General features: G+C 42.1%; 1 protein-coding gene across 6 annotated transcripts; it reads left to right on the forward strand.

The window, feature by feature from the left end:
* The first annotated feature begins 16 nt into the window (after positions 1-16).
* On the forward strand, positions 17-23,534 carry ImpE1 (Ecdysone-inducible gene E1). Of its 6 annotated transcripts, none has more exons than XM_089259867.1 (8): positions 453-684; positions 3,862-4,186; positions 9,431-9,602; positions 9,817-9,948; positions 17,961-19,651; positions 19,688-22,174; positions 22,300-22,846; positions 22,915-23,534. In XM_089259867.1, exons 2-8 carry the CDS (start codon positions 4,088-4,090, stop codon positions 22,983-22,985), a joined length of 5,199 nt encoding a protein of 1,732 aa, XP_089115993.1. In that variant the 5' UTR covers positions 453-684; positions 3,862-4,087; the 3' UTR covers positions 22,986-23,534. The 6 variants fall into 6 exon arrangements, with proteins under 6 accessions (XP_089115991.1, XP_089115993.1, XP_089115990.1 ...); XM_089259868.1 differs by having other exon boundaries at positions 454-684; positions 19,700-22,174; XM_089259865.1 differs by lacking the exon at positions 453-684 and adding an exon at positions 17-39 and having other exon boundaries at positions 3,869-4,186; positions 17,961-22,174.
* Positions 23,535-24,341: the final 807 nt, after the last annotated feature.

Genomic DNA, 24,341 nt, shown 5'->3' on the forward strand with positions numbered 1-24,341 from the left:
ATAGAAGTGGATGTAGGTGTAAGTTGTAAGTATGTGTGTGTGTGTGTGTGTTGGTTACGTTTATCTGCTTTAATCTGCGCTTGCAACTGTCCCCAACTGACACTCATAATTAAAGAAACAAATAAAGCACACACACTGAGCATAACAGACGACAGCAACAACAGCAACGCCAGCAGCCTCCACAGCCTCGCGGCGAACACATTAACATAGTGCAAGAAAATAATAACAACAACAACAACAGCAACCACAAGAGTAGCAACAGCAGCAGCGACGACGACGACGACGACGACGACGACGGCACTTGTCGTGTCTGCGCGTCTGCGCGCAGCGACGCGTCCGATTTCCAAGGCAGCGGCGCAAAGCTTTCAGCTGCTGTCGCTGCCGTTGCGACTGCGCTGCCTTGACTTTGACTTTGGTCTGGAGCTTTTAAGCTGGCGTCGCAGCCGCTGCCGGCGTTGGTAACTTCTTCGTGTCTGCAAACGGCTGCTGTCTTAGTTCTTAAGTCCGTCGTTGGCGTGCTCCTCTTCAGTTCGTTGCTGACCAACGTAACGTGCGGACGTGCCCAGCTCGCCTCCACAAACGAACCAAAAACCAAAAAAATAAAGAAGAAAGAAAGAAATTTCAACAAACCGAAATAAAACAGAGCAGCGAGGCGAAATACAGTGCAAATTTTAACATTTAATGGTAAAATATATATGAATATAAATCAAACATCAGAAACGAGTGCGCGACGCGTGTGTTGAAACGGAAATAAAAATATATTTAAAATTAAATCAAATAAATAATAATATATAAATAATGAATAATAATAATTAGGTCTAATGTGTTGCATTTAATATATACGTTATTTTATGCGCCTGGCCAAAAGGAAAAAAAAACTGTTCAAGAATTTCACCAACTCGCTTGTGTTGTTGTTGTTGTTGTTGTTGCTGTTACGGTCTCGATCTCTCGTAGAACGTCGCTTCAATGGGGTTTTTTGTGTGTTTGCTGTTTGGGGCTGTGACGGCGTTGATTTTGTCCATGTCCAGCCCAAAAGGAGATGGAGGGGGCAGCTCTCTGTGCATGTGTGTGTGTGTGTGTGTGTGGCAGTTGTTGTCCATGTCCAAGGCGCGGCCAGCGGCGACTGTAATTTCTGTCTTGCGCATTCTAAACACACACACACACACATAAACACACACTCACACTCGAAAAAGCAAACAAACAAACAAACAAACATGGAACGCAGTCAAGTGAAGACGAGTTGCAGGCAGAGCTGCAGAGGAGCAGAGCCGGCGGGCGGGCAGAGAGTCAGAGGCAAGCAGATGAAGACACTCCTGCCTTGGCTAGTTTGGGAGGAGATGCAGATGCAACAACTGCAGCAGCAGCAGCAGCCACAGCAGCAACAGCAGCATCAACTGTTGCTGCACATGTGTTAGCGCTCTCTCGCTCTAGCACGCTGCATTGCCATATTGGGCGCATAACGGTGCAAAAATCGCGCTGCTTTTTAGCCTCTATCCATGTGCATGTGCATGTGTATGCATGTGTGTGTGCTGCTTTTTATGCTGCCAAGTTTATGTCCATGGCTGCTGCATTGATGACGACCCAGCGACCGATAGACCAACCAAAGTGCGATCAAGCGAAAACCGCAAAAAAATAAGAAAAATTGGGGAGGGGAAGAACAACATCAGAATCGAAATAAAAAATGAGCAAGAAAAATGCACTCTGCAACTCCATTTGCAGTTTTGCGGTTGTTTGCAGCAGCCGCAACACTTCACACACACACAGACACACACCCATACGCACACACACGTTAAGTGCGCTGCTTGGCACTTGGCCTTACCATTGGCCACATCCTCGACTCGCATCCTGCTGCTGCTCCTGTGAGTGGGTCAGCGGCAGCAATCAATCTGCTGGCCTTCGCTGCATCGCTGCTCCGCTGATTGAATGCCTGCGCCTCGGGCAGCGCTTGACGACGCCCCCTGCACTTGCACTTTGACCGCAATGCAAATAATCATCATTTGCCAGGACTTGCTCGCAACGAGAAGAAAACATAAAAAATTACAAAATAAACCGCTAGCAACAGCAACAGCAACGTGACTACACTGAGCGAAATCGGATGTTCATTGGGGAAATATAGGAAAAAAACTATAGAAAATGTAGGGCAATAGATGGAAACATGCCATTTTTGGTAGACTATTTAATATATTGCAGAGTTCTTTGGGAGTTTTAGCGTAAAATGCATTTGAAGTGAACTAAACCATTTATCATCTGTGAGAAAAGCTGAGGAAACTTTTCTTATTTCATTTTAATGCAGCTGCAGATATTCTCATATAAATATCTTCCTTTAGGGATTGATATATAACTTTGTATTGTTTTTTTTTTTTTATAATTTTTTTAAATTTATAATGTTTAAAAAAAATCTAAAGCACAGGGAAGAATAATATCACAAATATATTTGGAGCCTCTAGCAAATGTTATGGAACAGTCCAGCCTCTTTCATTTTTTGCCTTTGAAAGAATGTTCAAGAAAATATTTTTCGAAATGGAAAATTTCAACAGTCAAAGACTTTGCTATCCTATATATATTGAAAAGTTGTTATACCTTTAGTACTCATGCTGGTCAAAAATAGAAATATTAAATAAAATATTTTAATATAAAAAATCGAAATTAAAGAAGAGATAATAATTTGAACCTCTCAAGAGTTCAGAGACTCCAAAAGTTTCTTCTTTAAGAGCAAGCAACTAAAAAATATTTGTACAATATCAAATGAAACCAGCAATAGTTTGTCAATTAATGTATAACTAATATATTTATATATACATATATCAAAATATCCCACATTTCTGTGACTTTCGTCAAGTCTCAACTTGAACTGCTCCAAAGCATTTTCTCACTGTCCGTCGCGCTATAATTTACAAGAGCATTATTGGTCAATAGGTTATGGCTGTGCAGCATCCACAGTTGCCAGCTATATGGGTGCGAGTGTGTGTGTCTGTGTGCCCTAAGGCATTAGCATAGACTGACTGCAGTTTAATGGGCCACACAGACAACGCTGCTCACTAATTTTTATGTGCACAGCTTGCGGCTCTTTGGGTTGCAGCCCACTTTAAACGGAACTCGAAGTCAGGCAACGCCTATAAGTTCTTTTTTTTTTTGTTTCCACTTTTTTTTATTATTATTAAGTTATAAAAACTACGGCAACAACAACAACAACAACTAGAAGACAACATGCACAGAGATCTTGGCTGAGAAGTAGCCCAAATCCGACCAAAAATTGAATGCCGTCTAACGGTCATGGAGCTGACTGACAACACGTTGTCGTCACATTCCCAAGCTCACAAGCATTGCAATAAAATTAGATTTTATAACTGAAAAAAAAATGTAGAGGAAGAGGAAGGCGCACAAGAACTAGTGGAGGCAGTCCCCAAAAATATCCAAGACAATTCTATAAACAGTGAGAGGCAAAACCAAAAAAACAAAAAAATAACAAAAAGTAGACAAAGGTCGTCACAGCAAGTGAAAATAGCAAAGTAGAAAACCGAAAACAATTATGGGCAGCCAGGTGTTAATTTCAAGTTCGTTGCCTAAGTCATTCGTTTTTGTCGGTGCTTCGTTTTGAATGTTGTAAGTGGAGCGCACGGGCTGCGCCCAGTGAATGCGAATGAGGGGCGTGCGAGCCGGCCGGCAAAAGGCCATAAAAAATCTTTAAAAAAAATGAAACACATTCACATATATTTCATTATTATTATTATTATTCTTACTTATATTATTATTACTATTATGTTGTTGTTGTTGTTGTTGGGCTTTGAACGTACGTTTAACGTTTTCGTTTGACTTCGTTTCGTTTCGTTTCGTTTCATTTCCGTTTTGACCCACGTCAAGTTCAAAGGTTGTGAACCACACAGCAACAACAACAACAACAATAACGAAACATAAATATATATACAACAGCAGCAGCAACGACAATAACAACAAGAACAACAACAACAAAGACGAAGCCAGTTGCATTTGACAACAAACACCTAGCTGGCAACATCTTCTTGGAAGCAAACGCTCTGTGAGAGCAACAACAATAGCAACAGCAACAGCAGCAGCAGCAGCAGCAACAATGACAGCGACGCCGACGTCGACGTCGGCTGCGGCGAGAAAGCAACCTGCAAATAGCGCGTTGCTCCGCGAAGCTTTTACGGTTAAGCGGCTTTTAGCGGTAAGTCCACATGAATAAAACAACAAATAAAACAAACACACACACATACACACACACAGCAATGCATTGCAGTGTTGACAAACATCGTTCGATTCGCTAAAAAAAAATATAACTGCCATTGATCAGCGGCAAACGGGGTTGCCACACCATTTCATATTTTTTGGGGCGTTGCCAATGCGAACTGCTCCCAAAAATAAAACTTCAATTATTGTCAAGGCATTAAACATTTTTCTATATATAAGTACAAAGTTTTTGGCGTGGGCTGTTCGGCATTTACTTAAGCCTCGACTTTGACTTTGATCGTGGGCCGTTGGCCAAGTTTTTACAGCTGTTATAGCCGCTTCAGCTTGAGTGTGTGAAAGAGCTGTGAAGTCGGCCATTGGGTCAAACGTTGTCTGATAGATGGCCAAGGCGTCGATGCTGATGATCATCATCAGCAACATCATCATCATCATCACTACAACTCTTTCAGTTAGCTTAACTGTTTGCCTAGCAGGGCGTCCGTCACTTCAGCTCTCTGAATAATGTACGCAAATTAATCTAATAAAAAAAAAAAAAAACGGTGGGAGTTACACTTTTTATTTTGTTCGAATTTAGGCTTGGGAATACACACAAAGGGCCCTTTATGCCTTAGGTGTGCCTGTCGTTGGCACGCTAGCCAACTTAACTTTTGAATTATTGAAGCCATAAATGTTCTCCGGGAAATGGCTGAGAACTGGAAATGTGCATTTCATAAATGTGGGGTAAAAGCGTATTCCAATTAATAACGAGAGAAAACCTGAAGACCAAATTGATTTCAATGTGAACGAAAAGTTTTTGGGTAATAAGCATATAATGTTTATTAGGGTAAAGCTAGGAGAAAGAATTATTTAAAAAATAAATAATAATAATAATAATAGAATACAAATAAAAGTACTCAAAATATCTTATGGGAAATTCAATAAATATAAATTTAAAATAAATTTAAAAAAAACCTGAAGAAAATAATAATAATAACAGAAGAATAATAATAAAATACAAATAAAAGTACTCAAAATATCTTATGGGAAATTCAATAAAAATAAATTTGAAATAAATTAAATAAAAATCTGAAAAAATAATAATAATGATAGAATAATAATAATAATAAAATACAAATCAAAGTACTTAAAATATCTTATGGGAAATTTAATAAAAATAAATTTAAAATAAATTAAATAAAAATCTGAAGAATACTACTGAATTAATTACAAGATTTATTGTGTGATATGAGACATTAGTATCTGTATGATATTTATTATATAATATATATATGTAAGATATTATTATTTTTGGGTTTTGCTAATAAGACCGAGTACCATAAAAACTCAGAATAATATTTTGTATTAATATTTATAAATATATTATGACTTCAGTAATTTAATTTTACTTGGCTAACTCATAGAGCTCTTGACTTAACTCCCTTCAGCCTTGAATTACCCTATTTATGCAACTCTTTCAGAATTTTGCACACACACATACACATATGTATATACATTAATATATATATACATACATATATACCCCAACATCTTCCTTTTTTGCTCCTCTATCCAAATCATAGCGCAATTATTTATATTCACATTTTGGTTTGTTTGTTTAACCGTTGCTCGGTCTTAGCCCTGGTCAGCAGCCGTTTCACCTGCATTTCAGCTGTGGGCAGCTGTGCCCGGCCAAAGGTCAGCAGACAGTCTGGCGCCCAACGATCATTAAACAAAACACAAACTGCAACAGCAACAACTACAACAACAACAACAACAACAGCTACAACAAATGTACGAAAGTAATTTGTAAAACACGAAAAATGATTTTTTTTCTCGCTGTTGTTGTTGTTGTTGTCTTTGCAATTTTGTGGTCCTGCTGCTGTTCTTTTACGATGCAGACAGTAAATTACGAGTGCCGGCAACCGGGGCGTCCGTTCAACTTCTTCATTAGCGCTCAAATGGCAAAAGTTGCCGTAAACAAAGTATAAATCAAGCTAGCGAGCAAAAGCCCCGCTAAATGAATAATGTGCGTGTGTGGAGGCTGTATTATGATGGCCTGGCCACCACGGGCAAATCCTGTCAGCCACTTGCTAATAGCATCCTACACACGCTACAATAACATATGCCATACACATACATACATATATGTATGTATATATATTTCGGTTATATTTAAACTGCTATTTCTTGCACTTGAAAGTTTGCTGCTAGGCAAACAAAAGCGTCTGGCAATGAAAGTAACTTGAATGCTTAATGGGTCAACCTGAGATGCGGTGAGTGAGAGAGAGAGAGAGAGAGAGAGAGAGAGAGAGAGAGGGGTACACTGGTATAGGTAGTCTTTCATATGCTGGCCACTCTAATGGGCCAACAACAATAATCACATTCTCTGCTCGTGCTTAAAAGCCACTCGAAAGCATAATTAAACAATTTTTTTTGTTGTTTTTGTTTTTTTATTGACTCTTTTCTTTTATATTGATGCTGCCGCTGAGAATTCAGCATTGAGAATGGAACTGAGATTCTGTCTTTGTCTTTGTCTTTGCCTTCGACTCTGTCCCCGTCGATGCTTCTTTAAACTGCTGCCGGTTTCCATTCTTTTGCAGCTCCAATAGCAATTGCTGCTACCATAGAGTGTTTTGTTATGAGTCCACGTTTAGTTTTGCGGCTTGTGTCAGCCAACAGCAACGGCAACAACAAAAATTCAATTGGAATTGAGTAGAAATTGTGGTTGTTAAAAGATTGTTGGTGGGGAAAAAAAAGTGCATAAGGCCAAATTCTAACTGTAATCTATATATTCATTTGGCTTAGCAATAGAGGAAGTCAAAATCAATTCAGTTAAGTGTGGCAATCAAATAATAGAATTTTATAGAGGCTTATCACATATCTTTAATGCTTTGAACTTTTGTGAGACTGAAGAAATCATCAGCTGAAATTGCTGTAGTGATCTTTTACTGTGTAGAGATCATAGATGTACATATGTATATATTATATCATACCATATCATAGATAGTGCATTATATGATTTTGTATTAATCAACATTTAATGAAATATTCAACAAAATATTTTTTAAATTTCACAAAAGAAAATAATAATAATATAAAGTAAATTAGTTAGGCAATGACAGAATAATATTATTTTAGAATCCAGTAGACCTAAACAAAAATCGAAAATAATACACCTACAGACTCTACTTCAAATCCTCTTCAACAAAAATATTCACAACAAACTCGTAAAAATAACTTTTGAAACAAATTATGTGCATCAATTAACTATTCAGCATCCATATCTAAGCAGCTAGCATCAGTTCCATACAGGTTCAACTTCTTTTGCTTTTTACAACAACAGCAACAACAACAACTAACTGTTAAACTTGTTGTTAAATTTGTTAGCGAAGAGCTTGGCTTGCGTGTGCGGCGCTGCCAATTGGAATTCTTATTAGAATATGCTTATACGAGCTGGAGGAGGAGGTGGAGGAGGAGGAGGCATATCTATTACAATTTAATGCTGTCATTGAATTTTATGCCTCAGCAAATTTGAGTTGGGAATCAAAATGAAAATCTAATTACACAAATCAGATGGCGCAGTACCGTTTCGTTTTCTATTATCCAATCAGACTATGCAAATAGATATTGTTACCCAACCGGAGACTGGAAGCGAAGGAGGGTGGGCGGCTGGTTGGGCGGGCTAGTTGGCATAATTAATGGCGTGTGGCGCTTAACACCGGCCCGAGTGCATTGTACTCTGTGCTCCGCATTCTACATAGCTGTCAGATACACACGTTCTAACTGCAAACGGCCCAAAAGATACAAAAGCCAAGAACTGTAACTGGAGTGTGCTATAATACCCTTTGTGGCGGTTGTTGTTGTCGTTGTTGTTGCTGTTGTGTTTAATTATAGAGAGCCCAAATGGGTTTGGCTTTTCTTTAAGATCTCAGCTCTGTGCAGCGCTGGGCGTTTTATATCTGTGTGTGTGTGTATGTGTGTGTGTTGTGTTCAAGCAACTGTTAATTTTGTTTTACAACTTGTGCTTGTATCTCTGACGCATCTATAACGTGTTCGTCTACTTATCTGGCTAACTGTCAGTTACAAACATAACAAACACATGCGTAATATACACCAACACACACACATACACACACACACATACACAGCTCTTCATTCATAAATATAGTAGCTGCAATAACATTATATCTTTTCGTTGGTTTCTTGTGCGATTTTCGACTACACAAATTAATTATACTCTGAGCAGCCTCAGCTTTTGGCTAACGGCGATTTCGTGTGCGCAAACAATTAGCCTGGCTGGTCAGTGTTGGCTAACGTCTAACGTCTAACGCCTAACGCTTCATGCTGTGCAAATTTTACGCTCGGCTAACTCTTAAATTGTTGATTAACCATAATTCTTATATCATCTGCATTTTACAACATAATTATATAAGATCTATGGCCATAATCTTGTAGCATCGTGATGTGGCAGGTTTTAGCATGGGCATGCTCATATAATTTGTGGCAGATTAGATTGGATTAATGCGGTATGAACTTGTTTGACTTGGATGAAATATTTGAGAACGGAAACTGTTAACTCATCTATGTGGCATACGAGAAAGTTTGGTGGACTGGATTGTGTTTTGTTTAGTGGATTATGTGGTCCAGTAACACTAGACTTACAGTGTTTATGGTCTCGAAACTTATATCTAAATTCAATAGCATAGATATGGATGACTAAATGTATCTGGGAGATCATCTTAATCCTAATTATCTTTTTGCTTTCACAGCCTCAGTCTTAGAGAAATGCTTCATTATGAAGCTCATTAGGAATTTGACCCATTCAGTTTTGATACTGACCTAGCTTGATTTCTATGCACACAATTAGGTTAATCAGGTATGCAAAACAAAGCAAAATTAGAACTTGAATATTGAAGATCGAATCGATCTAAATTCGATTGAAGATCCTGTATTTAGTAAGTTATATTTTCTGGGTTGATCATTTGGCCTATATGCATAGATAGTAAGATATCAGATACCTAATTTGGACATTTGTTTATATGAAGCAAGTAAAGAAGAAATGTATTTGAATGTAGAATAATAGCTACAAGAAAAAACGTATCTATCTTGTTATCTAGCATACATAACTTTTATTATTATTTAGTACTGTCTAAAAATTACAAAAATTATTCATAAAAATGTTTTTTTTTTTTTTTAATTTTTTTGCCTTAATTAATAATTATTCTTTTTTGTTTTCTTTCAGACCTTTGTCATATGCACACTGCTCAACACGAGTCAGGCTTTGGAGCTGGGCGACAAGTGCCAGCATGACATGGACTGCACAGATTTCATCAAGGGCAGCAGCTGCTCAGCGCTGGGCTACTGCGAGTGCGCGCCCTACTTTGTCCAACTGGACTCCAAGCGCTGTCTGTCATGTAAGTCAATCTTTGAGTAACCCCATACCATTGCCAATACCTTTACAACAAAAAAGTAGACATGTCTCCATTGAAGATATGTCTGTTCATTTGTTTGTTTGTTTATTTGCTTGTGTGCAAATAAAAGTGCTTCAGTTGTTTGCATAAATGCGCAGAAGCCGTTACTCATATGTCACATAACTTACATAGCTGTATCTCGTTTCTTCAACTGCAGCTCAACTGCTGGGCGGCGACTGCCAGGTGAGCGAACAGTGCTCAATGAAGGTGGCAAACAGCAGCTGCTTGGACGGTGCCTGCCGTTGCGTCGAGGGATTCTTGCAGTTCCGCAAGCACACATGTCTGGGACGTAAGTATCAGACAACTGTTGATCAATTGTGGCCCTAATTGCATGGAATTTCATAATTACAATACATATACGCACACATACATACATCAATAATAATAATAGTAATAGTCGTTCGTTCAACTTCATGCTGTTTTCTTTTCACATAAATTGCAATAAATGCTCAAAAAAAATAAACTAAAATTGAAAAGAATGGAACTTTGATTGCTTATCGTCTAGGAATTACACGCATGCGCAGCAAATATATATATACACACCTTTCTCTTTCATATCTGACATCTGTAGAGCATATATATTTTGTGTGTGTTTTTTTTTTCTTTTCTTTTCCAATCTGTTTAACCATCGCATTTCATTCATTTCCGCTTGATTGTTTGACGTTCGTTAACACTTCCATAACAATTTTTCTATTGCTATTGCCGCCACTTGACACAAGCAATTAACATGGCTATAACAATAACAAACAAAAAAGCAACAACAACAACAATTGCTACTCTCGAGCTAACAAGACAATCGTGTCACTAATTATACGCATAATTGGTTAATATTCCTAGAATCATGGAACGAGCCAAAAGCCGAGCCACAGCATACTTCAAGTTTTTGTCTTTCTCTTCGCTTTTTACCTTTCCAATTTTCCACTTTAGAATTTCATTTTGAATACGAAATGTGAGTGGCCATAAGAGGGGCTATCGAGTTCTTTGTAGACTTCTTCGGAAGTGGACATTGATTGGCCTATCGATTGATAACTTGTAATTTGAGGCACATATAACATCATATTAACATGAGGATTCAGTCAATTAGTCGGCAACGATTATAGCTGCAGACAAACAAGAAAAGGTTTATAGGTTTATTACAGATTATTAAATGTATGTTTTATTTAGATATTCAAAAAATAGATGTTGTTAAGTTTTGCCTAGGGCGAGTCTGTCGCTTGGTTGGTCTTGAATTCTTCTGATGAAGCCAAGGAACTCTTCTCTGCTTGAGTGAAGTAGAAGCGCTTGGTTTTTGAATTTCTGTATGATATTACAGTTAGGACAGCTGACAGTGCCTGAAATGGTATTCTCACAGGTCCACATGCATTTCATTAGGGTCTTTTGGACTCGTAGTTTGACACGCAGCCGCAAGGCAGATCTTCTTCCGATAAAGCCGCGAGATTTTTAGACTGTTTATTTAATTAATTGGGTGATGTTTCCAGGTATATGTATCAGCAGATTTAGTTTATATTCTAAGTAGAATGAGACTGAGATTAATGACAAAGTTTCTTAGCGCGAATCATATAGATATGGAATGATAAAAAAATATGTCGCATTAACGGTAAACTTCAAGGGCGCTGATGATAAATATTAAATATATATATAGCATATAATTAAAAAAAAATATTATAAATAAAAATTTAAGAACTCAAAAAATATATTTAAATAATTTATAAAAAGGTCTTTTTGATTTCTGAAAAATACAGTATGTTATAAATATATAATATATATACAACATTTTTATATTTTTATATTTTTATAAATCATTTAAATATATTTTTGAGTTCTTAAATATTTATTTATAATACTATTTTTTTTTTATTATATATATGTATATATACATTTTTTTTTCGAGCTTCTCAGAATAATTTATTTTTTTTCAGCAGCAATAAATTGAGTTAGCTTTAACTTAGGTTTGCGATTTGTTTTAGAGATTACAAATGTTTCTTTTTGTAGTTCATATCAGCAGGCAGATGAAATATGCAGACATATTCTAGTCCACGATAAATGAGCTACAGGTTAGGGCTCTAGTTGAAAGTTGTCTTGTTGCTACCTGATGAGAAAGTTTATTAAAAATTACATTTAAGTTTTGTACACGATTATCTTATAATGTGCATTAGCACGATATTTCTGTATGCTGGAATACAAAGTAGAGACTCCATTCAAAATGATGTTTAACAAAGTTCAAATCAACTCGACGCTGTTTATTTTCCAATCAGACTTACCTTGAAGAATTCGACTCAACAAAAGAGGTTTTCCAATTAGCTTTTCGAGTGTGCTTCACTCATTAGCCAAATGCAGTTCGATGGCTAAACGAAGCACACAATTGAGATCGAGGCATTAGTTAAATGCCAGTTCCATTAGATGTTTGCCCAGCATTCGAGTTGTTCCGATTCTGATCAATGGCTGAAGTCGCATTCCCGCCGTATGTTGGCACATTGGCGCCTAATGGCGTTAATCTGATTAGAATGTTTTGTCGATGCGAGTGCAGAAGGAGACGGAGACTGAGTACGAGCTGCTCAGCTGGGCAATTGCGGTACATTTGTTTGCCCAGCTACTTAGCGGGCACGACAAAGAACACGATTCGAACTGCGACGGCGACGGCGACGACAAACTGTAACAGTCAACAGAGGCAGCAGCAGCAGCAGCAGCAGCAGCAACTGTTGCCTAGAGTTCGTGTCTTTGCCATTCACCTGTTGCATTCTACTGCGACATAATTATACCGCATTTAAAATCAACTGAATGCAAAAGACGCCCACTGGGCGTGGCACAGCAGCTGGCAACGGTGCGCAGTCTGCAGGCTACAGACAACTGGCATTGCCTGGCTTTAATATTTAATTAAAATAATTTTAATGACATGTGGTCAGGTCGTCTGTTTGCAGGCAGCGCAGCTAAGCGCATTGCATGCCATTTATGAGATACTTTCACCAAAAAACTAAAGAAATGCAGAAATACGGAAAGAAAGCAAGGCGGGCAGAGCCAAGAGAGGAGCAGAACCTTTCACCAGCCGCAGGTCCTGTGACAGCCTCGCCGATTCGATTAATATCTCTCCCTCTCTCTCTCTCTCTCTCTCTTTGTGTTTGTATCTCTCTGCCTAATTGCCAGCGCTGCTTTTGTAATTAAATTGCACTGATTATGTGAAAAGAAAGCAAGCGACACGGTCAAAGAAAGTCCAATTAGCGTAGCAGCAGCAGCAGCAGCAAGAGCATCCAGAACTCTGTCTCAGAATTCGAACTGCAGCTGGAACTTTTGCTACTGCTGCTGCTGCTGCAGTTGACTCCCGTTTTGCACAATTGACAAACGTTCACTATACTCCCTCTCTCTGTCTCTGTCTCTGTCTCTCTCTGTCTCTCTCTGTTTCACTCCCTCTTGGGTCAAGTTGAGCAAGTGCTGTGCCAGATTTGGAGCTGTGCAGGCTTTCGCTGTTGTCGCCGTGCCACTTGTTCCAGTTTCCCATGCACCTTAACCCAAAGCCTCAAAAACTCAGGCCCAAGCCCATTTTCGGGAAAAACGTCGTGTAGACACTACCAGCACTCTTAAGAAGCCAGCCAAGCCAAGCCAAGCCAAGCCAAGCCAACCCAGCGAAGCCAGGCTGATCTTTATGAGTTATGCACACATATGACAATGTTTACCGCTTTGTCCAGAAGAAAAGTATGCCAGGCCAAGCAAATATAATGAACAGATACATATATACATATTGTATATTCACATATGTATATGCATTTGTCCAGACAAGAAGCAGAACGTGGCCAAGACAAAACTTTGCAAATGCAGTTCGAGAAACTTTTTAGATTGAGATCTCGCGTTGCTCTCAGCTCTCAGCTCAGCTCAGTTCTCGCTTTGTGCCGTTTGCCGATTTGCATACAAAGTTGCAAAGCAAAAGTGAAGCCAATGAATGGTTCTTCATTATGAATCACTAACTGCACTTGTTCTGTTTTATCTGATTGCATTTTAGCTGAAAATCAAATAGCCGATGCAAGAAGAAGAAGAAGAAGCAGTTGATGCCTAAGAAAGTTGCTAAATTTGCTTAGGCCAATCGAGGAACTGGGCAGAGAAGGGGTGAATGGAGGAGGGTTATTCAATTGTGATTTATTGACTGTATAATTTAGTATATCTACAACAATGTCAATGTCTGACTGGTAAACAAATAATGTCTGCATATATCAGAAATTCATTTTTGCATTCACTCAATTTGAGTTTCTCTAGCTGACTCAAGCTAAACAGCTTTATGAATCATGGCATATTTAATTGTTAACTAACGGCTAGGCTGATAGTCTTACGAATTTCTAGCCAAGCTAATTTTAATAGTCAATATGCAAGATGGAACCTTCACCTTTCCACATTCCATATCCCAGCAATGAAATTTGTGAGCTGCTGCTACTTTCTATGTGAGATAACTTGAAATTATTCTATGAATCACAGGGCTGGGAAAATTTATGCCAACTGGATGTGAGCTTGAATTTATATGCCAAAAAATATAATTGTAAAAGAAGATTTATATTTAGTAATCATGAATCAGAGAGCGTGAAAGCCCAATGAATGGCTAGAATTCATTTCTTACTTCAATCTTATTTTAGGGAATTCGAGAATAATTAATTTTCAACTAAGAAAACTTTTTATAATAATGAATAATATATTAATATATATTCTTAAATTAAAAAAAAAAATATTTACTGCATATAAAAAAAAAATAATACTTAAATTTATTATATCGACTCGTGTATGTTCCTCTAATAAAATCATCCTCAATCAAAGCAGAATTCAGACATTATTTATATATAGAAATTTTACCCATGGAAAAATCTTGGCCATTCTTTTGGGCCACTCATATAATGATTCATTTCCAAATTTTAGCCAAAAAAAAAAAATAAATACCTCTCACTTTTGCCCAGCGCAAATTAAAGTCTTTAACATCGATTTAAGAGCGCCAAATTGTTGTTGGTCGACGTAAAACACTTTCCATGCCACACAAAAGCCAAGACATTTCATTTCATTCCATTTCGTTTGACCGCTTTATAAAAAATTATAAAAAAAAAAACAAAAAAACTAAAAAAAAGTATAGATACAACTGTGTTAATTTGCGCTGTGGGGGAAATGTTTTGACCATTTGTCCAAATTGCGCCAGAAGCCAAATTGCATGCAAATTATGTGGAACAAATGGTTTGGAGACCAGTTCTGCTACTGCCACTTCCTCAAACAATAACAGAGGCAAATGCCATAATAAAATGGAAAATGGCAAAGAAACGGCAAGAGAATACAAGAAAGCAAAAAGAAAATTGCGAAAGACTTGAATTGCAAGATTGACAAACGACGCCCAAACGCTCGACATCAAATGAAACCGAATTCCAAAATGCAAATGGCTGCAATTAATTAGAAATACCAGGAGGGGGTTCCACTATATTTTGTTGTCGTTGTCGTTGTTATTGTTGTTTTTCCTGCTTCTTTTTTATGGCCATGATTCGCAATGAAAGTTGGCAGCACAAAATTAACATAAATTGAGTTATTAAAGCCACAGGAATGCGACACTAAATGTTGCAGCTCGATTTGGCTTGACATAGTTTTCATATGATTATTATTACTATTATTATTATTATTTGAAGTTATTCGCCAATGAAATTTCATGCTGATTTTGATGAGAGAACTGTAGCTGCTAGCTGCGGTGTGATGAGTAGCGGGAGCTGGTTGTAAATGCAGCATCAGCTGCGATTCGACTCACAGCATTTTCACACGCGCAAACCGTAATCGAAGTGGGTTACCAGATGCAGTCGTGCCGCATTCGCATGCAACCTGTCACACCGGTGCGCCCGGCCAGCCGCAAGAGAAAGAGAGAGAGAGCGAGAGAGAGAGAGAGAGGAGGCAGGTTAAATGGCCATGGCATTGCCCCAGCTTATCGATCATTGCTGCACAGAGGCGTCGTCATCAGAGCCAACCGGGGTGGGCTAGCCATTGTTGATACAACTACTAAAAGTGAAAGAGCATTCGGCTGGCTTGCTATGCCACTGCCTTCCATATTGGTGTCAGAGAGAAAGAGCATCTCCCTCTCTCTTTCTCTTGCTAGCTACTCGCATTTGGAATGGCTGGGCATAGAGTCAGTGTCAGGGAGTCAGCGAGTCAGCTGCCGGGCCAGCGTCAGTGTCAGCGGCGCATTCGTTAAGTATACGCCATGTATGCGCCTTTTAAGTGCAGAGGCCAACCGGTTCCGCCAAATGCCAGCCAATGCAATGCTCAAAATACCTTTGTGAAAAGCCGCCAACGTTTGACTCTTTGCCAGCCAAAAAAAAAAAACAGCTAACGATACGATACTTCGTCTGCGGCTCTGCGCTACTGCGGAAAATTCGTGGCGTCGCGACGCTTCGCTTCGCCTGACTTTTCCACTGGCCACAAGTAGCAGTCACAAGTACTTGGCCGTTATAAGTATTTGAGCACTTGTCACGTGTCCGTACCTTTAGAGGAGTCACGCTTTTTGATAGCTCTATTACAGGCACTTCAATCAGCTGCATACATACCACACACACACACACATACATACATATATGCATGTATGTATCTCTATCATAAGTATTTCTGAAAGTCACTCACACTCGAAATTCTCAAGCAGCCATCGGTTTCTTAGCTGCATTTCTTCTTCAAGTACTCGCTTAATTTAGCCAGAGCTTAAGTGAAATAACAGTTACCTGACAGTGATATCATCGAGACTCACTTCAGCTACAAAGCATTTTCAACTCTCTGCTTAGTGTTAGCTGTGACTGCATTGAAAATATATTATAGATGCAAAAAGTTTATTGGGTAAATTGAAAAAAATTAAAGATACATATAAAAATATAAAAATAAATATAAATATAAAAGAAAAATATAAAAATATAAAACAACACTTATTTATTTGTATATATACAATTTTTTTTGCAATTTTTTTATGAAAAAAATCAATTAATTTATAAATTATGTTTCCCTAAAGAAGCAGCAATATTTGTTTATATTTTTACAAATACTTTTATTTAAATTAATAATTTCCTTTTCCGTATTTTAATTTTTGACAGTAGAAAAAATATATCTTATTTTTTTAATTTTTTTTTTTCTTTACATTTCAACATTTATTTTAATATTAATTATTGAATATGGCATCCCTTTGGTTGGCTACATTTTGTTCTGCTTGAGTTTCATAGCAGTCAGCTTGCAAAAAGCCACCAGCTTTTGTCAGCTTCAAGTTGCTAATTTAAATATGCAAATCGGTTAGTTTTCGGCTATGCAGTCTATGACTATACTCTAATACTAATACTAAGCTATACTAATTTTCTAGCCTAAGTAATATTTTGACGACACCAAACTCATTCACTTTCCAACAGCCTCAATTGCCTAACCAGTCACTGTTTAGCGTGATCAATCACAGTTTAGCCACTCAGCTCCAATGAGTGCCGCTTGCCATGGCAATGAAAATTGGGGCGCCTCGCCGGCTCTGGCAGTCAGCTGAGTTGAGTGGAGCTGAGCTAGACACAGCCCTAAGGGCAAGCGAGTGCAGGTGCAGTTGCAGTTGCAGTTGCAGTTGCTGTTGCAGTTGCTGTTGCTATTGCTACTCTTACCAACTGCCAGTTGGCAGTTACCACGCCAAAAGTTAAAACGAAACAAGTGAAAACAAGTTGAGCGCCTGCAGCAGGCCCGGAAAGTGGGTCACCACAGCCACAGAGAGCAATGCATAAAAGAGGAATCGCTAAGCAGCTAACTGAGATTCAGATTCAGCTGACGCTGGCAGTCAGTCAGGCAGGCCAACTATGCGCAGTAGCCATATCGGGCGGGCGCTTAGGCGATGGAATGCTGACTGATGAGCTGGGTGCATGGGCAATGGGAGACCGTAATGAAGAATGCCAGCTAGATAAACGGGGGGGGGGGCCAGTTGGGGGATCTATGAGCGACGTCATCGGCAATGCGTTGCCTCTGTTGACTCTGGCTCCATTGACGGTTATTAGGCATGTCGAAGGCGGGCTAATGCCTTCCAGATTGTTGGCATAATACTCGTTGCGAACAGCCGATTGTTGTTGTTGCTGTTGTTGCAGTTGCTGTTGCTGTTGCTGTGTTCACATTGCTGTTCTGGTTGATGATGATGATGGGTTTTTAATATGCATTTGGTGGCTGTTGCAACAAATGTACGGTTAGTTTAATAACAGAACGTGCACTCCAGCCCCAAGTGGGGACCATGCGAATCTCTAATCTATAACTCTCTTCTTTAACTCCCCTTCTCCCTCACTCTCTCTCTCTCTCTTGTCGTTGCAGCCGCTCACCCTGGCGCCGTTTGCTATAGCCATGCCCATTGCCAAATGTTCGATGCGCGCACCCACTGCGATTTCCTCATACCCAATCTGTTTGGACGCTGCCAGTGCACGGCGCCGACGCGCATGGTGGGTGGACTTTGTGTGGCACCAGCGGTCGATGAGACGGCAGCAGAGGAGCAGCCCGTTGAGAAGGCTTCCACGACGACGACAACAACAACAACGACAACGACAACAACACCTGCGCCGACAACGAGAGCAACAACAACGACGACGACAACAAGAACAACAACTCCAGCGCCCACAACAGCGAGAACAACATCAGCGCCCATCCTGCTGGAGGATGAGCTGCCCGCCAGCGTGGAGGAGCAGGCATTGGAAGAGGATGATATGGATGCTATAAAGCTGCGACCCCAAGTCATCGACGTGGACAATGGCGAGAAATTCGATCCTGTGGATCACGCGCATGAGGAAACCGAATTGACTCAACAGCAGGAGCTGCAGGAGAGCCAAGCGAAGCCCGAGGAGCAGCAGAAGGAAACTGAGCTGGAGAGTGAGCATATTCCGGCAATACTGGAGCCAGAGCAGCCTGAAACAGTTGAGCAAGCGGTAGCCTCCGAGCAGGAGGAGCAGCGCCCCGTCGAGGAACAGCAGCCAACCACTGGAGCTCAGCAGCTATTGACGCCAGCCGATGTGACCACCGAGGCCATGGAAGTTATGGATCACGAGACTGAAGCAGTGCCCGCCTACGACTATCCGTACAAGATTGATGAGGAATACGCTGAGGAGCATGAGATCAAGCCCGAGGAAGAGCCAGAGACGGAGCCAGAGGCGGAGGTGGACGCAAAACCAGAGTCAGAGCCAGTGCCAGAGCCACAGCCACAGCCCGACTCAGAGCCACAGCCAGAGACCGTGCCAGAGGTGCAAATTGAGGAGGAGGCGGCACCAGCACCTGCAATGGTCAATGAGCCAATTGTTGAGGAGGACGAGCCGGAGGAGGCATCGGGCGCACAAGAAATTGCGCCAGCCGCAGCCGACGATACCATGAAATTTGATTATGAAACCGAAGAGCAACAGCAGCAACAACAACAACAGCAACAACAGACGGCTGAGCAAGCTCCTCAGCAACAGCAACATGATGAGCTGGAATCAGCGCTAGGTGCCGTGCCCATTGAGAAGGAGGAGGAGATCAACAGCGAGACTGATGTGGAGGCAGCCACAGAGAACAATCAGCAGCTGCAGCTGGAGGATAAGAAAGAGCTGACGTCAAGCAATGCTGATGATGATTTGATACCCGTGCATGGCGAAGAGGTGGCGGAAAACGAAAAAAGTGCAACAAATGCGCCGGCCAAGCAGCAGCCAGAGGCAGAGCCACAGAACGTTGAGCAGGAGGAGGTGGAGCAGTCGGGTGATCATGAGATGGAGACGGAGCAGGCGCCTCAGGCAGAGGCGGAGATAGAGGAGGAGGCACAGGCGGAGGCGGAGGTGGAGACACAGCCACAACAAGCTGACGTCACAGCCATCAATGATGAAGAAGAAGCTGTTGAAGAAGTGCAGCCAGCCAAGCAGCCAGAGGAAGAGGAAGAGGAACAACAACAGCAAGACGAACTGCAGATCGCAACAGAAGCAACCGAAATTGAGGAGCCAGCGAAACTGATGGACAGCGAAAGCCCAGCAGCGACAATTGCAAATGAGGTAGAGCCAGAGACAGAGACAGAGACAGAGACAGAGGCAGAGGAAGAGGCAGAGGCTGTGGCAGAGCCAGAGTTGGAAAAGGAAAATCAAGTGGAAGAGGAGCCAGAGAAACCCGTCCAAGCAGCTGAAGCCGCAGAAGTCGAAGTGGCAACAGAAACCGCGGCAGAGCCTGAGAATGCAGCTGAAATCGAGACAGAGCCAGAGGCAGTGGCAGAAGAAGAGGAAGAGACGGAAAATGAGAAGGAGACGGAGGCGGAGACGGAGACGGCGGCAGAGTCAGAGCCAGAGCTGAAGCTGGAGACGACAACCGATCAGGCAGAACAAAGCGCCGACGTTAAGCCGACAAGTGGCGAAGATGATTTAAATGAAGCCAATCAATTAAATCAAGAGCAAATCTCAGAGCAAAAACCAGACGAAGCTGAAGCTGACGCTGAGGCTGAGGCTGCAGCAGAAGCGACAACGGAGCAGCAGCTGAACGAGGAGCAGGCGGAGCAGAATGTGGAACATGAGATAGAGACAGAAAGCCAAACGGAGAAGCAGACAGAGCTGGAGATGGAGCCAGCTGCTGAGGTGGAGGCAATCAGCGAAGCGCAGCACGAAGAATCGACTTACCCAACAAATGATGATGAATTGGCGCCAGAGCAAGCCACAGAGCAGGTGGCCAATGCACAAGACGATGCAGAGGAGCACGACGAAGCTGAGGAGGCAGAGGAGACGGCAGCAACAACTAGTGAACCAGAAATCTTGCAGCAGCCAACAGAGGCAGCACCAGAGGAGACTGAGCTAAATGCAAATGCAATTAAGACGCCCGAAGTGTCGGAAACAATTGCAGAGCCAGCGCTTGAGCTAGAGTCAGAGCCAGAGCCAGAGCCAGAAGCGGAGCCAGAGTCGGAGACAGAGTCGGAGCCTGAGGCAGTGCAGTTAGACAACATTGCTAATGATGAGGTGTCGCATGTTGAGGATGAAGTTGAGGAGCTGCCGTTGCAGCAGGCAGATGATGTTGAAGGCGCGGCTGATGCGGCCACTGAAATACTAACAGAGGCAACGCACATTAAACACGATGAGCTGCAGGAAACCGAACTCAATCTCAAGACGGAAACCGTCACCGAGCGCAGTGAAAGTGGCGAGCTGGCTGAAGCGGAAATGGACAAAAATGAAAATGATAATATCATACAAGGAGCGGAGCCAAATGTGGAGCAGCAGCCAATCAAGGTCACAGAGGCAGAGACAGAGGCCGAAGCAGAGGCAGAGGCAGAGGCAGAGTCCACAACAGAGCAACAGATCAAATTGGATGAGGCGGAGCTGCAGCAGCCAGAAGCGAACTTTGACGACGCCAGCATGGAGCAAATAAAGGAAAATGTTGAGGATGCTCCAGCGGAGACTGTGACCGAAGCAGCAGCAGCGGAAATGGAAACGGAGCAGGCAACCGCCACACAGCTGCCCGAGCTGGTCGCCGAGGTGCCCATTGTGAGCGAGGAGCAGGCCTCCGATGACTTCAAGGAAAGCGAAAGCGTTGCGGGCATACTTAACGATCTGATGCTTGAGGGCGACAGCACCGTGCCTCCAGTGCCGCTCGGAGAGCAGCCGTCGCAAACTATGCCCATGCCGGCAGGCGAGAAGCCACAGCAGGTGCAACAGCAGCAGCAACAGCAGCAGCAGCTGGATGAGAATGAAATGCCAGGCATGCCCGATTTGCTGGCAGAGGCCGATGAGCTGCACGAGCAGCAGGAGCAACCCGAAGACACTGAAGCGGAAGCAGTGCCAGTCACTGAAGCAACCAGCAATGAGCTGGATGATAAGCTAATTACCTTCAATCCCGAGGTGCCAGTGGAGCAGCAGCAGCAGGAGCAGCAGGAACAGGAGCACGAGCAGGCAGCTGTTACAGCTGAGCTGCAGCCAGAGTCAACCACATTGGAAACAGAAGTCGACTCAGAGCCAGAGCGCACGCTGTCGCCCGATGAGCTGCCCTTCGACCTGAGCGATAGCTCCGGTCCGATCAGGCTGCAGGAGCTCGAGTCGGACAGTTTGATTGTGGAGTCCACGACGCTGGACACACAGCTCGACCAGAACAATCACATTGATGAGCTGCACGTGCCCGTCTCTCAAGCCAGCGAGGAGGCCACGCCCAATCCGGCTGACATCGTTGAGATCACCACGCAGACCATGCTCGGCTTGGCTAGTCGTGTTACCCTCATGGAGCCCGCCGCCCCAGTGGTGACCACCCTGAAGCCCCTGATGACCTCTGAGGAGGCCACACCCCTGCCAGCTGTCAGCAACCCGCCAGAGATTCCCATCGTGTCGCTGCTCAGTGGCAAACCCGGCACAGAGCTGCGCAAGCGCGTCGACCTGGCCCTGGAAGCCATCTCTCTGGGCCTGCCCTGCGCCAGCGATCGCCAATGCCAGATGGCCGATCCCCACACCGTCTGCAATGCACGTGGCGTGTGCGACTGCGCCGCATCAACCGGCACAGATCAGGGTCAGTGCAGCGCTGAGCGCACAGGCTGCAGTCCCGGCACCTTCCAGGTGAGCACATACAGAAAATTCCATATCAATGCTGCTGTCACTTACGACAGCATAAGCGGGAATACCCCTAATCATATAAATCGTATGAATTTTCCCATAATTAATCGAGCTTCCCTCTCTTCTAGTGCCGTTCGAGTGGCGTTTGCATCTCGTGGTTCTTCGTGTGCGACGGACGCGCCGACTGCAACGACGATTCCGACGAGGAGTGCACCCACAATGCCCGCCTCAATCAGACCTGTCCGGCGGAGGCGTTCCGCTGCGAGCGCAGCGGCCGTTGCATCTCGCGTGCGGCGCTCTGCGACGGACGCAAACAGTGTCCGCATGGCGAGGATGAGCTGGGCTGCGATGGCCATCTGAAGGGCGGCAACAGCTGTCCGGCGCACACGTTCCGCTGCAAGAGCGGCGAGTGCCTGCCCGAGTACGAGTACTGCAATGCCATTGTCTCCTGCAAGGATGGCAGCGATGAGCCGCCCCATCTCTGCGGCTCTCGTGCCATGCCCAATCTCTTCATGCGCCTGATCGAAGCGGGCGGCCTGCTGGCCAGTCGCCGGGAGCCGGATGCCTATTGCCCGCACCGCTGCAGCAATGGACTCTGCCGCTCCACGGCCATCGTGTGCTCCGGACGCGATGGCTGCGGCGATGGCACCGATGAGCAAACCTGCGCCGTCTGCCGTACGTTCGAGCTCTTGAATCTAATCTCAAGATCTGTAATTAATGTATGTTTCCCATTTGCATTTCAGGCTGTCCCGCTCCAACTGCTGCCAGCCTGCCGACCTACTTGGCCAGACATCGCCCCATGCCGCTGTGGTAAACGGGGGGGGAGTGGAGCGGAAGCAACAACGATCTACACTTCGATCATCTACTATCGTGCACTTCACCCACGCTGTCAATTTGCCAATTTATGTGAATCAATTTTTGGATATATTCGGATTTTTTGATTTTGCATTTAAGTCGATTTAACGCTATTTATTTATTTATTTATTATTTGTTTGCGACTGCGCCTGCCACGCCCAATTGCCACCTTGCTAGCAAGGGATGGCCGACATCCTTTGACCCAGCGATGCTGACAATTGTGCGCCCTATGCGCAATCTAAAGACCCCCAAACACCACACATACACACCTCACACACTATCCACACTTCATCCAGAACTTCATCTTTTCCCATTATCAACTTTATTTATTCTACTCATGTGCCCATTCAACTATTTATTTATTCTCACTCTTCACCTAAATACCTAAAAAAAAAAACAAAAAACAACAAAAAATGCGAAAAAAAAAACTTCATTCGCTTAGCTTAGTTTTATAAAATTATCTAATTTATTTAAATTATGGCCAGGCAAAAACCACAATCAACAACAACAACAACAACAACGAGAACAAATGATGCATTTTTATTATAAATTAATTTGTTTGTAAATAAGTTAACAAATTGCTTGATGTACATGATAAATGACTATAATATCGAAAAGCTTCTCTATTCACTAGAACTCTATGGACTCTATCCATGCATGTCGAGTGGGCGTCGTAATACGCGACGGCCCGCAGTTCCATCAAGTCAAAACGCATCACAAGACATCTAAAACCAATTAAGACAATACAAAATGCATGAATTTAATGATAATACAAATAAAAGAAAACTTATTTTTAAAATAAAAAATATCAAAAAATTATAAAATTCCCTATTTCGTTTTATTTGCATCGATTCAAATTTCGGTTTCAGTTTCTTTCACGCCTTACTACTTCATTTGTATTGTTTCTTCATTATAGTAGTATTCTACTACTATTTCGGTTCTACCTCCTACTTTTACGCCACATTCTACTATTTTCTCTATACATTCTTTCACTTATAGGATTACCATTTTCTTACTGCTAAAAGTTTTCTACTTCTGTTCTTACAATTGTTATTATAACTCTTAAACTTCTGCTCCTATATTTACTACTATTTCCTATTTTTACTACTATATTGGCTCCTATCTGTACTGTCATTTCTAGTCTTTACTAACATTACTTCTATTCACAAACACTTTTACTACTATTTTCACAGCTATCTCCACTTCTATTCACACTTTTACTATTCCTGCTCCACTTAGTATATAAACGAGTTCCATTTATGTTTAACTTCAAATTTGACTTGTTTGACAAAGTTTTAAATCAAAACCAAGTACC

Source organism: Drosophila navojoa, chromosome 4, assembly GCF_054131105.1.
Source record: "Drosophila navojoa isolate 15081-1374.11 chromosome 4, UAZ_NAV_1.0, whole genome shotgun sequence".
In the NCBI taxonomy this organism is placed as follows: Eukaryota; Metazoa; Arthropoda; class Insecta; order Diptera; family Drosophilidae; genus Drosophila; species Drosophila navojoa.